The 15,632-nt window shown below is 47.5% G+C and overlaps 1 protein-coding gene and 1 long non-coding RNA gene across 14 annotated transcripts in view; one reads left to right on the forward strand and one right to left on the reverse strand.

Annotated features, from left to right (window-relative positions):
• LOC106852161 (uncharacterized) overlaps positions 1-4,948 on the reverse strand; it is a 43,891-nt gene extending 38,943 nt beyond the window's left edge. For all 11 annotated transcript variants that reach the window (XR_015806557.1, XR_015806556.1, XR_015806552.1 and 8 more), the window contains exon 1: positions 2,534-4,948. This is a non-coding gene — a long non-coding RNA (uncharacterized LOC106852161). The remainder of the gene's footprint in view (positions 1-2,533) is intronic.
• NR2F2 (nuclear receptor subfamily 2 group F member 2) lies at positions 1,411-14,939 on the forward strand. 3 transcript variants are annotated; one of them, XM_014874602.2, is made up of 4 exons: positions 1,411-1,427; positions 1,823-1,884; positions 9,642-10,169; positions 13,315-14,939. In XM_014874602.2, the coding sequence occupies exons 2-4, from the start codon at positions 1,842-1,844 to the stop codon at positions 13,587-13,589; spliced, it is 846 nt and encodes a 281-aa protein (XP_014730088.1). In that variant the 5' UTR covers positions 1,411-1,427; positions 1,823-1,841; the 3' UTR covers positions 13,590-14,939. The 3 variants fall into 3 exon arrangements, with proteins under 3 accessions (XP_014730088.1, XP_014730087.1, XP_014730085.1); XM_014874601.2 differs by lacking the exon at positions 1,411-1,427 and having other exon boundaries at positions 1,534-1,884; XM_014874599.2 differs by lacking the exons at positions 1,411-1,427; positions 1,823-1,884 and adding an exon at positions 6,379-7,819.
• The last annotated feature ends 693 nt before the right edge of the window (positions 14,940-15,632 follow it).

The following is a 15,632-nucleotide window of genomic DNA, read 5'->3' on the forward strand; positions in this document are numbered from 1 at the left end:
AGGGGGGGCGGGGGGTGCTCAAACTGAGGAGGGGAGGAAGCCCACAGATGCAAGTACCCCTCTGGCAATAATAAAAATTCATTCAAGTGGGCTATGTCTCCATCTTCCATGTACTGATTAGACTTAACAAGAGTGGAAACTTGTGTAGACCATATTTATGGTATTAACAAGCAGTTAAAAGATTTATCCTTCTTCTGATCAATATTGTTCGTACCCGGTCCTTCCCCCCACCCCCGGGCCCTCCCCGAAGGCTGCAATGACAATCGCCTTCATACTTTTTCATCACCGATCGAGGTGGCAAAACCCTTTTGTAATTTTCATTAGCCCAGTAAACATGCAATTAACATGCAGCACTGTGGTTAACTTAATTCCTGTTTTAAGGCAAGGACAAGCAAGAAATGGAAGAGCGTTTGTTCCATTTGTCAAGTATGACACACTCCCTACCCTAACAGTTTCTTAAAATAAAAGCTCGGCTCCCCACCACCACGACCACCACCCCTCTTTCCAGAAACCCCCCACACTGATACACACACACACACAAAAAGGAGCAGGAATCCATTAGTTGGAGAGTATTCTCCTGCCAAAGGCTGTATAATGTATTCCAAATTTTCCCAAGCCCTCACTGTACCGGGGTCCCGTTCCCCCCACTCCCCCCCTGCCATCCTGGGGAAGGGGGCTGACTCGCTGATATTTCTCGTGGGTGAAAGATTCAGCCTTTTCCTAACCGTATTTTTTTTTTAATAAAATAAAAACTAAACGTGCTTCCCATGACTAAAAGTTGCCATGTTTGTGAAGGGGGTGGGGAAAAATGTCTCCAAGGGTTTCAATTAGCAACAAATGATTATTGCAACGGATTTTTGGTAATGAAAAAATGTGGAGTACCTCTTTCGAGCTGGGATCTCAGGGGCAGTGTGAGAGAGAGAGAGAGGGGGAGAGGGAGAGAAGGAGAGAGAGAGAAAGAGATTGCTGATTAGCTCGGATTCTTTCCCAACTTGCTTTAGCGTGTGCTTGCGTTCCCTGCCGACCCTACACAGGACACTATATATTTTTTCCCCTTCGGTGCATGTGTTGATAGTCCAGCCTGTAGTTGTTTGCGGTTGGCTTTTTTTTCCCTTTTCGTTTTTTTTTTTTTTTCCTGCCGGGGAGGGGGGAGGTGGAAAAGGGGGGGAGGGGGGTCTGAAATCCGTCGCATCCTACCCCCACAGTCATTAACTTAGGAGATTTCCCTCTCTTATTTTTTTTTCTCCCCAATTGGAAGGGTGGGTTGTGAATATTTTTCCCCTTTTTTTTTTTTTTTTTTTTTTTAAGTCTCGCCTTTCCAGCTCCAAACAAGGTGTAGCGAGACGCTCTTCCTTCTAAGGAATGAAATGAGACAAGGATCACTCAAAGACATCTCCTACCTTGGGCTTGGGGATTTTTTCTTAAAGGCAAGGCGCACATTCCTAAGCAGCTGTGTACAAAGCCCCCCCTGAAATCTTGTCTGTGTAAAGTTAGAGTGTGTTCAGGGTGTTTTTTTTTTTTCCTCTCTCTCCCAAGGCTGATCGCTAATAATACATCGAAAGCACTTCCCTTTAGCTTGTGGGAAATCTATTCCCTTCACCTTGCTTCCTTTTTTTCCCCCCCTGAAGGCTGTAACTTTACTTTTTTTTTTCTCTCTCTTTTTTTTTTTTTTTTTTTTTTTAAATCAGTTTGCACAATCGCTTAGATAAACACCAAGAAGGAGACTTCTCTTTAATTACCCAACGCACATCTTTCTGGGGGGCAAACAGCGGTCTGATTTTTTTTTTTTTTTCATTTGTTTGTTTCACCTGCCAAACTAAAGGAGAGGTAGAAAAAGGAAGATGCAAGCGATTTGGGACCTTGAACAAGGCAAATATGGTTTTGGTATGTTTACTTATAGTTTTTTTTCTTCTTCTTTGACACTTTTTTCGGGCAATGTGTTGTGATTCTTGTGTTTCTCTTTTAAGGAAAACAAAAAATCCAAAAAAGCAAATGTTAGCTAACGTGCGTCTTAAACGATCGTTTCTAAGGTTACGTGGGTTGCTCTAAGGAGGGGAAGAGGGGAGGGGGGCAGACCCAAGTATGTGTAATTGCAGCACCATCAGTTAGCACGTCCTTTAGCTAAATAAAGCAAAGCAGCAAACAAACAAACAAGCGAACAAACCCAAGGACCGGACCCGGCTCGCAGGTCCGAGGCAAAGCGCCTCCGAGCCATTTCCCCAGGAGCAGCGCCCGGGCGCTGCCGCCCCTGCCCGGCGCCGGGGCTGCTCGGGGGGGAGCGCGGACCGACCTGCTCCGGAGGGTGGGAGGGCAGGACGAGCCTCTTAACTTAAGTGATACGTATTAAACTGCCCGGGATCGCGTCGCCGTGTGCAGCTGGCAGCGTTTATTTTGGGGGGGAAGGAGGGGAAAAAAAAAAAAAAAAAAAAAAAAAAAGGTCGGTGGTGAAGGTAGAGCGCCGAGATCCCCTCTTCCCCTCCGGTCCCTTCCCTGGCTAAGCAAGTACAATGGAAAGAAGCTGGAATATACTCACCATCCGAAGGTGTGGTTGGCAGTTCGGCTGAGGCTTTAGGCAATTATTTATCCTTTTTAAAATTTTTTTAAAGTATTATTGCAAAAGGCGTAGATCTGACTTTAAGCAGCAGAAGTGTTTTGCTCTGACAACAGCAAGCGAGGCACGGATCCTCGTTAAAAAAAAAAAAAATCACAAAACAGGATCTCACCCCCCCATCCCTTACCACTATCCCTTAAAAATACCTATTCGGCACAGCTCTCGCAGAAACCCTGATGCAGAAATCTTATAGTCCGGTCTAGGAGTGCCCAAGCCAATTAATTTTAAATCCTTAGGAATTAATCAGATTAAAATGTACAGAAGTTTCATTCTCGTATGCATACGTGAGCCAAAAGTCGTTTCCCTTTAAGAGATCCTTTTCTTTTAAAGTTGAATTTTAGGCAGATAAGAGACTTACACTAGGGGGCAGCCAGATACTGTACTTGCTCCAATCTTAAGCAATTTTTTTTCCTCTCTCACAGCATATGCTCTGATTTAGCACTGTAAATTTTTCAGAGGACCCAACTCTGACAGCCCCTGGTGATTTTCAAAGTACCACAAGCCAGTGGTTAAAAATTGCATTGACTTGGAAGTTCAGAGGCACACAATAGGAGCCACTTTCCCTATTCATGGAACTTCAGTGTGGTGGAAGAGAAAAACACACACATACTACATTGAGGGAGAAGAGGAATTCATTGAATTCTGTTAGACGTAACTGCTTTCCACTGAGTTCAGAGCGAAACTCGGTATTTGTTCGATGCTGTATTCATATTGCGATTTAATCTAGAAAGAATTAGAAGACTGTTAGGCAGCTTTCTGCCAGGAAAGCAGCTTCCCCCTCCTTCCTCCTCTCTTTTTGAAACCTAAAGATTTACACCGGCTCTATCCCCAACTCTATTTTAGCAAAATAAATCCTTCCACTCCCTCTCATTAAAATAAATTTACATCTGCAGTAAAATGGCAGGAGGGATGCGTTTGTTTATTTGGAAAACCAACACGGTCTCACTTTTAAACCAGAGCATTTCTATTGTCATTAGCCTCGGAGAAGGACAGTGGAGAATCTCCCCCTTCCTTGCGAGGCGCTCAGGTTTCGAGGATTATTTAGCGAAATTAGCTGCAGTTCATTTTTACATTCATCTCTTCTGTCTCAACCCACTCGCAGGGGTGTTTTCAAATAAATAGCAAAGCATCTAATGGTGCTAATAGATAGTTATATCGCTGCATCCCTCGAAGAGCAAATAGTTAATCTGGGGCATTCTTCATTAATGCTTGAGCAATCAGCGTATACGGCGGCTTTTAAGCGTGTATCAATGGTTTTTCATTTTTACGATCATACGTTCAAACTATTAATATTGTGCGTCCTGTTAAAACCGCTTTCTCTTCTTATTTCTGCGTTTGTTAGGACTGCGTTTATGTTTTTTCATATGGTGAATTAATCCTGTTTACTTTGTCAGATCCGAGACAGGAAAGGTTGGTGTTGGGTTGTGGTTTGGGTTTTGGCTTTTATTTTTTTCCTCAGCAAATTCAACATCAGCAACAATCTGTGACTATTCTGCATTTTGAACCCCCATCTTCTCCTGCTCTCCCCGAAAAGTGACCTCCTCAGCTCTGGGTTGTTTGGAAATCATAAGGCATTTCCCCACATTTTAACCAGGAAAGGTTGCTTTCCCACTTTCTGTCTTCCCAGTCCCTCCTGGTCACTGTTTCGGGTAAAGGTTATTTTTTGCTCCGTGAGGATCAATGGGATCGCTGGAGCCTTGTCTTTGAAATTGAGTCGCAAAAACATCTTCGCCCGTGGGGTTTGAACACACCAGGTTTCCAGGCAGGACACTCTAAAGTCGAAGTGCTTTTTACAACTTTCCAACCATCTCCGCACCTGCGGCTTCAGCCACATGTATTCTTTCTGCGGCAGAAGTGTGTGGGCATGTGGCAACATGAAAAAGTGTGTGTGAGGAGGTGAGGGGCAATTAGTGGCTTACAGAGTTGTGCCCAGGTCTGTGTCCCCGCGGCCGTGCTTGGTGACCGGCTGGGATGTGAGCGCTCATAGTCGCGTGTGTTCGCAGAGGAGGAATGGTCCGGCCGGGCATTTATCTGTCTATGTTAACATGTTTTCTATTTTATCTCTCCGTCCCTTCGCTTGTTCGAGTGTCTTTTGGCCATTTTCACCGGGAGACGGACTCGAGTCCCCGCTCCGCTGGCCGGTAGCTCCATTCAGCGGGAAACAGACACGTCTCCGTGCTTGGCTCTGTTACCTGCTCGCGGTACAACACGGAGCTCGTGTTACAGTGTCGGGGTACGTGTGGTCATGAAACCCCCGAACCCGCAAAACCCCGAAATAAAGTTAAAGGGGTTGAGCCGAGCCACGCCGTGGCGATGCCGTGCGAAAGGCACGGCTGTCACGCTCTGCGGAGCGGCGTGCCGGGCTTCGGAGGCGTCTGGAGCGGAGCCGCGGTCCCCTCGCTTCGGGGCGAGCGGGAACGAGGAGCGCTCGGGCGGAGCGGCGGAGCCCCCGCGCTCCGCCGGGCCCGGGCTGTGCGAGCGGCCGGTCCCGGAGCGCCGGGCGCGGGCACGCTCGGCTCGGCGAGGCTCAGCGCAGCCCGGCCGGGCTCGGCGCGGCTCCGCGGGCGGCCGGGGCACGGCTCGGGCGAGCGGCGGGACACGGGGCGGCCGCGGCCAGCGCAGGTGCCCGAAGCGGGGCTGGGGGGCTCCGCCGTGAGACCCCCGACGGGCGCCAGCCCGCCCTGCGCTCCCCGACCGCTTTCGGGGAACGCGCGGCCGCCCCTTCCCCGCGGCGGCGGCGGCAGCAGCGCCGGGGACTCGGCTTTACTTTATTCCACGGAGTTTCACCTCGGCTCAGCGCCTGCCTTCCGCTTCGCACCCGCCACCCCCCTCCGACCCCCGGGGCCGTGCCCCGGCGGGCAGCCCCAGGTGAGGCGGCGGCGGCGGCGCCGCGCTCCGCACGCCGGGCTCGCCGTAACCCCTGGCCCCGGCGGGCGGAGGGCGCGGGGCGGCGGGCGCGGGGCGGCGGGCGGCGCTGGGACCGCGCGGGCGGCGGCGGCCGCCATGGCGGGCAGCGCAAGGGCGGCGCGGGCCAATGAGGGCCGGGGGGCGGGGCGCGCGCTCCTGGCCACTCAGGCGCCGGCCCGGTTGCCTTATAAGGCGCGCGGTCGCCATGGCGACGCGCGCTGAGTTGCAGCAGCCGTGTCAAAGTTCACTCTCCCGCCAGCGGGGCGAGCGGCCGGCGGGGAGCGCGCTCGCCGCTCCTCGGCCCACACGCCGCCCGCACCGCCCGCCCGCCCCGCCCCGCGCCGCCCCTCCCCGCCGCCGCGAGGGGAGGGGAGCGGGGGGGAGCCCCTGCTTCTTTTTATTTTGGGGCGGGGGGGTGGGGGGGAAGCGCTGGCGCGCTCTCCCCGTGGTGATTTTTTTCCCCTCCTCCCTCCCTCCCCGGCTGAGGAGCGATGCTGCGCGCTGGGTTATGATCCTTCCCTCTCTCTCTCTCTCTCTCCCTCCTCCTCCTCCTCCTCCTCCTCTCCTCCTCCTCCTCCTCCTCCTCCTCCTCCCGCTCCCCTCTTTTATCATCCTGGCTGGCTGGGCGCTGCTGCGCTGGCGAGTTGACTCCTTCCCTCCCCCCCGCCCCGCGGCCCCCCTCCCCCTGCCCGCGCCGTGAGCACCGGCGGCGCGGAGGCGAGAGCCCACTTGCGAGGCGGCAGAAGCAGCATAAGGCAGCGCGGCGGCGGCGGCAGCGGCGGCGGGAGCGGCGGCGGCGGGAGCGGCGGCAGCAGCACCCGAGCGGCGGCGGGAGCGGGAGCGGCGGCGGGGACGCGGCGCGGCGGGAGCGGCGAACCGGCGGAACGGGGCAGAGCGGAGCAGAGCGGCGGCGCCGGAGAGGAGGAGGAACAAATAAACAATCATAATAATAATTCATAATAATCGTAATCGTAACGATAATAAGAATTTTTTTATAAAACAAAAAAAAAAAAAAGAGAGCGAGGAGGAGGAGGAAAAAAAAAAAAAAGCCAACAGCCCCCCCACACCCCCGAGCCCAAAAGAGGGAGCGAGAGAGAGCAAGAGCGCAGCGGCCGGGCGGAGCGGCGGAGAGGAAGAATTAAAGCGAGCGAAGGAGGGAGGAGAGACAGAGCAGAGAGAGAGGAGGAAAGAGGAGGAGGAGGAAAAAAAAAGCCCACAAAAACAAAGCGATCGCAGTTGATGTTGCTGCTGCAAGCTGGACTTCCAAAAACTACGGCGAGACCGACCGCTCTCCGCGCCGAGAAGAGTCTCCTCCGCTGTGCGTGTTTTTTTCCGCTGTGTGTGTAATCTTTAACCTTTTATTCATTCTTATTTTGATGGCTTTCCTGAATGGCTGACTGCGAGCTTCCCTGGACCTGGCCCCCAGACACCCGCCTCTCCTCCTTCAACTACTCTGCTGCAGATCAGCTCTAAGAGAGAGAGAGGGAGATCTTTGAAGAGATTTTTTTTTTTTTCTCCTCTCTCTCTCTCTCTCTCCCCCTCTCTCCCCCACCCCCACCACCCCTTTACTTTGCTCTCCTGGAGCCCAGACAATCGACTCGCACCTCGCCCCCCCGCACACACACCTCCATCGCCCCGTGCTTCTGCACCTTCGCCGGTACCGGGAGATCCCCCCCACCCCGACCCTCCTGAAAAAAAAAAAAAAAAAAAAAAAAAAAGGCAAAACAACAAAAGAGAGAGAGGGAAAGAGAGAGAGAGAGAGGGGAGGACAAAAAATAAAAAGACTGCTGCAAAGCTGATCTGAAAAGCAAAGCAAACAAACTTTGAAAATAAAGGGGGAACAGGAAGTTTGGCAACGGTGTCCAATAGATATGGCAATGGTAGTCGGTGCGTGGCGAGACCCCCAGGACGATGTGCCCGGAGCTCAGGGAACGCAGCCTTCGCAAGCCCCGCCGGTGCAGGGACCCCCGGCCGGGGCCCCGCACACCCCACAGACCCCGGGGCCCGGGGGCCCTCCCAGTACGCCAGCCCAGACCAACCCGCCGAGCCAGCAGAACCAAGGAGACAAGCAGCAGCAGCAGCAGCACATTGAATGTGTGGTTTGTGGGGACAAGTCTAGTGGCAAACATTATGGCCAGTTTACCTGCGAGGGTTGCAAGAGTTTCTTCAAGCGGAGTGTAAGGAGGAATCTCAGCTACACTTGTCGTGCCAACAGGAACTGTCCCATTGACCAGCACCACCGCAATCAGTGTCAGTACTGCCGCCTCAAAAAATGCCTCAAAGTTGGCATGAGACGGGAAGGTATTGGGATTTCATTTGTTTTGCAATTTTTTTTTTTCACTCGCTGCGTTTTGGGGTTTGTTTGGTTTTCCTTTTTTTATTATTTTTAAATAATATATATAATTACTCCTAGCATTTTTAACTTTCCTCTCCAAACCCCAAACCCAACCAGAACCTTTCTTCCCCCCCACCCACCCCCCTCGAATAAACCAGCCAGAAACTTTCTCGTAATGAAAGAAAGCGGTGTTGGGAAGGGTGGGCAGGGAGGCAGGGGCTCTCGCATGCTTTCTCCTGCACTCGTAATTGATTTGTGTTTGTTTTGATTTTGCTGATGGAGGTTTATTGAAAGTGGATTTTTAGTTTCACGCTGCTTAGGAGCGAGATGATGATTCTGACGTGTGGTTACTTTTCCTTCGTGTTTCCTCTTGCATGCTCAGCCTTAGCCCCTGTCCCCCGAGCAGCCCTGTGTGTGTGTGTCTGTGCGTGTGTGTACACACACACACGGAGCCTCTCGAGATGCACACACACACACACACACACACACACACACATATATATATATATATCCTCCAGCACCCTGCCTTAGATTGCAATTTTACACAGGCGGTTCAAATTACTATTACAATGGGACTCACCCTACCGAGGCTCTACAGCACTCCACTGTGGATTCCCAGCCGGATTTTTCCTCCTTTAAAAATATATATACACACACACATATCTCCACGCGTGTGTGTGTGTACATACACACTGCCGTGTGCCTGCCTTTCCTGGTTGTTATTACCTTACTTTTCTCTTCTTCCTCTTATTTTCTTGTTCCTCCGGGAGAGGCAGGAGGGGGTAGAAGGGATGGGGTGGGGGGTGCAAGGAGCAGTCCAGAAGTAAGTGTGGGGTGCTCGGATCTCTGCAAGTGGAGTCTTTGTGATATAAAATTAGACGGGAAATGTGAGCCTGCAGTTTTCCAGTGCGTGCTCTGTGTCTGGACGCTGCTATGTAGGTTAAGGGTGAGGGGGCTTGGGACTCGCCGGGCTCCTCTCTTTGTGTTTCTGCAAGAGTAACTAACCTTGGAATACAGGCGATAACAAACATAAATCAAGCACATTTTTAGGCGTTCTCCCTTCTTGTCGTCTCTCTGCCTCTGAGCCCTTTTTCTCTCTCCTTTTTCTCTCGCTGTCACCGTGTAAATTTATTAACAAAATGAAAGGCCCACTTTCCATGGGCAGCGAGGGAAGGTGCCTTTGGATAATGCCCTCAGCCTCACCAGGGGACCTGCCGGGGATGTCGTGGGGTGATTTTGCCTCCTTTGGTATTTTTTACGAGAGGGGGTGATATATAATACCAGCAGCAACAATGTATTCAGTGGGCGACAAACGCGTGTGGGACCAGAGCCGGGGATTTCGAACTGAAGTGTTTCTTCCTTCTCCCCTCCTCCTTCCCCATCCCGCTCCCCCAGCCTCAAATCAATGAGCTGTTTTAGGTGTAATGGAGAAAAAGCACACAAAGACGTATCCTGCATCTCTTGAAGGAGGGGGTGGCGGTGGAGGGGAGCGGGGGGATAACTGGACTGTGGTGTGTTTTGGGAAGTGAGGAGCTGGGCTCCCGCAGCAGCCCCGGCCGAGCCCACAGCGTCCCTCAGCTTTTATTGTTGCTTTGACTTGACCCGAGAACTGCGGAGCCTTAGAGCCGGGCTGGGGCTGAACTCTGGCTGGGAAAATGCATGTTCCCCCTGAAGCTGGCCGGGTCCGGGGTCACACAGGCACGCACAAGCACACAAAGCAGGCTGTATTTGAACCGATGGTCGCAATTCAGATATTAATAGCTGTAGTTTCTTCTTTATTTACTGCAGCGGTCCAGAGGGGCAGAATGCCACCCACACAGCCAACTCATGGTCAGTTCGCCTTGACAAATGGGGACCCTCTCAACTGCCATTCCTACCTATCCGGATATATCTCCCTTCTTCTGAGAGCAGAGCCCTACCCCACCTCCCGCTTTGGCAGTCAGTGCATGCAACCCAACAACATCATGGGCATCGAGAACATTTGTGAACTGGCAGCTAGGATGCTCTTCAGCGCGGTGGAGTGGGCCAGGAATATCCCCTTCTTCCCAGACCTCCAGATCACAGACCAGGTGGCCCTCCTGAGGCTGACCTGGAGCGAGTTATTTGTCCTCAACGCTGCCCAGTGCTCCATGCCCCTCCACGTAGCTCCGCTCCTGGCAGCTGCTGGCCTGCACGCTTCGCCAATGTCTGCTGACCGAGTGGTCGCCTTTATGGACCACATACGAATCTTCCAAGAGCAAGTAGAAAAACTGAAAGCATTGCATGTCGACTCTGCAGAATATAGCTGTTTAAAGGCCATAGTCCTCTTCACCTCAGGTAGGCTGCGTTTCTTTGCTCCTTTTTTTTTTTTTTTTTTTTTTCCCTCCTTCCCCAGGCCCCTCTTGAGAACTGTTTGCTCTTGCAAAGTGTTATTGCCTGCACCCCATCCCTGCTCCCTGCCCCCCGAGAACCAGCGCGGTCTCTTTTCCTTTTAGGAAGCGATGCCCTGTGCTTTCCCCTTCAGGGCCTCGGATCCGAGCATCCCATCTTCCAGGGAGTGCAAATCAGAAAAAGATAAAATAAAAATAAAATACACACACACATAATTTTATTTTATTTTGAAGGAAAAAAAAACCAGACAGCCAAAATACACCCCAACCCTAGCTGAATAATGCTGGGGACTGGGAAAGAAGGGGCCCGGGAAGAGGCACCCATTCGCCACGAGAGACTGCGCTCTTCCCATTGAAAATAATATTTTATTTAACAGTATAGCTCTGGGTTGTTGCATTTAATGACACGCATCCGAACAGCAGCAAAATCTGTTTGATGTTGTTAAATACAAGTCGTCCTATCAGTGAAATCACTTTAAAAAGAGGATCATTTTATGGGCAGCCAGGAAGGGAAAAAAGCCCTGCAGGATTAAAAATTGAATTAAAAAAAAAAAGTTAAATGCGCAAATCTGAGTTTAAAATATGTTCCCTGCCATCTCATAAAATAAAATAAATCAACTTTGCAAAGAGCTGTCTCTGATTTAAACAGAATGTGGCAGTGAGCAGTTCTGTGTCATTTAAGCTAAGGGGAAAAGTTTGCATTTGTACCCAGCAGGAACTGCATAGTCCAAAGCGAGTAGCGGGTGCGAAAAGATCATTACCATAAGTAGACAGGGATAGTATGGAAAAGTAAGAGGAGGCTGAAGCTGCCGCTCCGCAGTGTAATTCCGGGGTGGCACAACCATGACTCTCCCGAGGAAAAGACCTCGAGGTGTTTCTTAGATAATCAAAGAGGGGAGGGGGGGGGGGGGGAAATATGTGTCAACTTTTGCTGCCTAGAAATAGTGCATGAGTTATAAAGCAATAATTGAGTGCGTTGTGAAATCTAATTAGCTTGCACTAGAGTTTAACCTGGGTGAGTAATAATCCTGATATTAACTCTGGAGGCTAAATTTTTTTTTTTTTTCTTCTGAGGGGGAAAAAAAATCTGCTCGCTAATTTGTGCAATACGTTATCTCAGATCACTAACTTTGAGGCTGCACCGGCAAGCCAGTGTGCTGGAGCCCTCGAAGTTTGGGGATTAAATTTAAAAATACATATATTTCGCCTGTAACTCATTTGGACGCTTGGGAAAGTGGCCACGCGATAAACATATGAATGGAAGCAGGACCTGCAAAATAATTACTCATCAGAGTTTTTTAAAGCCTGATATCAGGAAACAGGAAAAAAATGTAGTTTATGTGGGAAAAGAAGGGCTCACAATCCATTCCTTGTTGTGTTAAAGGGGGTCTGGGGAACGAAGTCATTTTCTGGACTTTGTCCAGGTTCTGGGTCGTGACCTAAACTTCCTTTTATATATTATTGCTTTACACATAAAAAACTTCTCCTTTTTTTTTTCCTCCACCCCCCCCAAATTACTCGTGCTAAATCCTAAGGTGATCAATGAGCAGGGTGCTGTTAGCCACAGGGAGACAGGGATCCCGAGTGGGAAGGGGTGTCCGTGGGGTGCTTATTTTATTTTTCTATCGTTTTTCTAGGATGCATTTTCCTCTCCCTCGCTCAGCCGCTCAGCGAGGATCCCACACACGCTCACATCCCTCCCCAGCCCCTGCCCAGCTCACACCCACACCAAGGAGTTTATTTCCAATCCTGCCTTTTCTCCCAAATCACTTTTTTTTTTTTTTTTGAGCCTTCTGAGAAAACAATCGTCCGATCCTGTCGTAACTGTTTAATTTATGACTATTTTCAAAATGGGAGGCCTGGCGTGTAAATTGCCTCCCAACTAGATAAACGTTTCTTGTTATCTGATTCTGGGGAAGACAGCCGCATGCAAAAAAATATAGGGTGATGCTTGCAGCTTCTGCAGCACCCCAATAACCCTCCCTGATGTAAAGCAGACGCACATAGATGCATATAATGTTTGCTGCAGCCTCTTTTAAGAGGGAGGGGGGAAAAATCTGGGTTCTAATGACTCGCAGAATATGCATGTGTTAGCCCTGTGCCTAGGAAAGCCACAGGGAGGTCAGGTCACAACCTGTGCTCTTTCAGCACAGACGTCTCTGATTTAAAGGGAACTTATTGTATTTTAGCGTATCAGGAAAAAAAAAAAAAAAAAAAAAAAAAGAGAAAAAAATGTCCAGACCCTATCAGGGAGTTTTCTTCTTGTAAGGGCCTTTAGGTTTAAAAAGAAGAAGAAGAGGAAAAAAAAAAGAGGGGGGAGTGGAGGGGGGGGAAGAAAGAAAGAGAAAAGAAAAGAGGGGGGAAAAGAAACAGCTCAAATGAACAGAGAGATCACAGTTTGCATGGCTGCCTCTGAATAGGCTAAACTGACAAGATCAGTTTTAAAGGGCCACTTAAATCAGTTTCAAAGACTGAAGAAAAACGCGTTGTCTTCTTTGGGGGAGAATCTGTTGCTGGATCCGGGGCGCCATTATCTTTGGCTGGGCCAGTTTTTTATTATTATTATGATTTCTATCACTATGAGTAGTATTCCTTCTCATCTCAGGGTTAGGCTCTCCCCAATTATTTTCCAAGGAGGGGTGGTGTGGAGAAATAGTGGCTCCCTTTCCCCCCTTTTGACTCAAGCCTTCCCCGCCCCCCCAGCCTTTCCCCCAAAAAATACAGATATATGAAATGAGCCTTGGCCAGCAGCTCCTTGCCAACCCCTCAGGTTGTCGTGCCATTAGAAATCTCGACTCTGGGAGCTGTGCTCAGTCCTAAAGGAGACCCTCTAGAAGAGAGAGAAATACAAACACGCACACATGCACAGAGAGATTGTCCCTTTTGGTAAAACCCACTTAAACTCTGGGGGGCGAGGTGATGGCGCACGATCGACTCTTAAACCTAGACATTAAAAAAAAAAAGAAAAAAATCAAATTAAAATTTTTTTAAAAACACAATCCACCAAAACCTTTTTAATCTGATGATTGCTTTCTTTTTTTTTTTCTTTTCTTTCTTTTTTTTTTTTTTTTTTTTAATACACTTTCTTCTAGATGCCTGTGGTCTCTCTGATGTAGCCCATGTTGAAAGTTTACAGGAGAAGTCACAGTGTGCTTTGGAAGAGTATGTTAGGAGCCAGTATCCCAACCAGCCAACACGATTCGGGAAGCTATTACTACGTCTCCCCTCCCTTCGCACTGTCTCCTCTTCTGTCATAGAGCAATTGTTTTTCGTCCGTTTGGTAGGTAAAACCCCCATAGAAACCCTAATCAGGGATATGTTACTGTCTGGCAGCAGTTTTAACTGGCCTTACATGTCCATTCAATAAAACATTCGAGAGAGAGAGAAAAAAAAAAAAAAAGACAAAAATTAAAAAAAAAAAAAATTCGAAATTGAGAAGGGAGATGAGAGTGAAAGGAAAGCAAATGACATTTGGGTTCTGGTTGTTTCTTAAATTTCCTTCTGCTAAGAAAGGATGTAAAAGGATGTTACAAGTTTGCTAAGAGAAGACAGGAAAAAAATAATGGACTGTGAATTTAAAAAAAGAGACTGTCAAATGAACTTTTACAGAATGCATTAAAAACTCCCGTGTCGTTCAGAAAAAAACTTGCTACTTATCATTTTTTTTGTAAAAAAATAAAAAAGAGGGAAAGAAAAAAAGAAAGAAGAAGAAAAGAAATGATGGTGGGCTTTTTCTTTTTTTCTTTTTTCTTCTTTTTTTTTTCTTTTTTTTGGGGTAAACTTTTTAAAAAATCTCGCTTAAAGTGCATTTAAAGGAAATTTGGAGTAAATTAGCAGAACGGAAGAAAGTAAGTCTTTTTTTTCCAAATTATTAATTGTCCTATGTGTCTATGTACCTATAGCTGTTCTTTTTTGTATTTTTCTGGTTTCAAACCAGTTTATTCTGTGGTTCTATAATAATTTTTGATATAACCTTGGCTTCTTTAAAAAAAAAATAAACTGTGTATCCTTAAAATATATGTTCTGAAAGAATTAAAACTGAGTCCACGAAAGTATCATAGGAAGAAAGGAAAAGAGAAAAAAAAAAAAAACCCTCAACAACACAATGATGGAAGCGCACTTAAGGTGGTGACCCAAAATCTAGCTTGAAGCTGAGAGAGCTATAATTATATAGACCCGAATGAACCACACGTGTCATATAACTCCCCCCAAATCTAGGTTTTTTGATATTTCGGACAGAAAATGAACTGTGGGGATTTATTATAGGTAGAAGGATTTTGTGTCCAAGACACACTACGGTTTTGATTTAAAAAAAAAAAAACAAAAAAACAAGCAAACGAGCAAAGTGAACTTTTGTAATTTGAATTGGGTTCCACATAGTTCATCATGAATTGTTATTAAACTCCTCTATCTGTTTGTATATTTGCAAGCCCTTTGTATTATAATAATTGTTGATATTTTCCCTTTTTAAAAAATACCATTGAAATCAGCATGACAAAATAACACTGTTGGCACTTATAGATAACGTGATTGATTCAGTATCTTAGAGTTTACAGTTTTGTGTTTAAAAAAACTGAAGGTTTTTTTTTTTTAAGTGCAACATTTCTGTATACTGTAAAAGTTATAATAACTGAACTGTTTGGTCGAGTCTTTGTGTGTTATATTCCAAGGAAAATTGAAAGTATTCAGAAATTAAAATATTATTTGATATCTGAAACTTGTTTGGCTGTCATAAATGTCTTTCAGAAACCACATTACTTCTCTATAGTTTGCAGTCATTTAAGTCCATAGGCGATTGATTTGTTTACTTGTCACAGTAAGTTTGTAGCAGATGTATTGTAGTGTATTTACCTGTTTAATTCCGGGATGGGGGTGGAGGACTTAAGTTCGTGGTTTATCTCTGGTTTTAGGAAGTACTATGCTGAAATGGTAAACCATCAACCCCCACTCATCTAATCCTCCTGTTAATTAAAAATGGATTTTCTGGAAAAAAAAAAAAAAAAAGGCCCTTATTTTTGTCACACTTAAGTGCCTGCGTAGGAAAGGTATTGTTGTGAAAAAGTATTAGAAATCTGGAGATCAGTATCTATTTTATGATCAGAATGGGGCGAAAAATCTTTTGTAAATGTCTGACATACGCGCACAAGATCATTCAAGCAAGGTAATAGCAGTATTGTAAATATAGGTCAGTTGTTTGCAATGAGTTTTCTTTAAGTATGTGTGATTTTTTATAATACTCCGTAGTTGCCATCTATCGTTGTCATTGAGAGGTCTTCAAATGGAGTGGCTTTAGCTTCTAGCACTGAGGAGTCGGTTTTTAATGTATATATACTCTCAAGTGGATTTCTTTTTTTTTTTTTTTTTTTTTTTACCTTAGACTGTGAAAGCATGACCACAGGTCATCTCTCTC

Source organism: Sturnus vulgaris, chromosome 13 (assembly GCF_052056855.1).
Source record: "Sturnus vulgaris isolate bStuVul1 chromosome 13, bStuVul1.hap1, whole genome shotgun sequence".
Taxonomy (NCBI): domain Eukaryota; kingdom Metazoa; phylum Chordata; class Aves; order Passeriformes; family Sturnidae; genus Sturnus; species Sturnus vulgaris.

Excerpts from the sequence above, each read along its gene's own strand:
- NR2F2 (XM_014874599.2), top strand. The coding sequence starts at position 7,390 with ATGGCAATGGTAGTCGGTGCGTGGCGAGACCCCCAGGACGATGTGCCC. Across the intron at positions 7,820-9,641 it reads AGTTGGCATGAGACGGGAAG|CGGTCCAGAGGGGCAGAATG; the intron begins GTATTGGGATTT and ends TATTTACTGCAG. Across the intron at positions 10,170-13,314 it reads CATAGTCCTCTTCACCTCAG|ATGCCTGTGGTCTCTCTGAT; the intron begins GTAGGCTGCGTT and ends ACTTTCTTCTAG.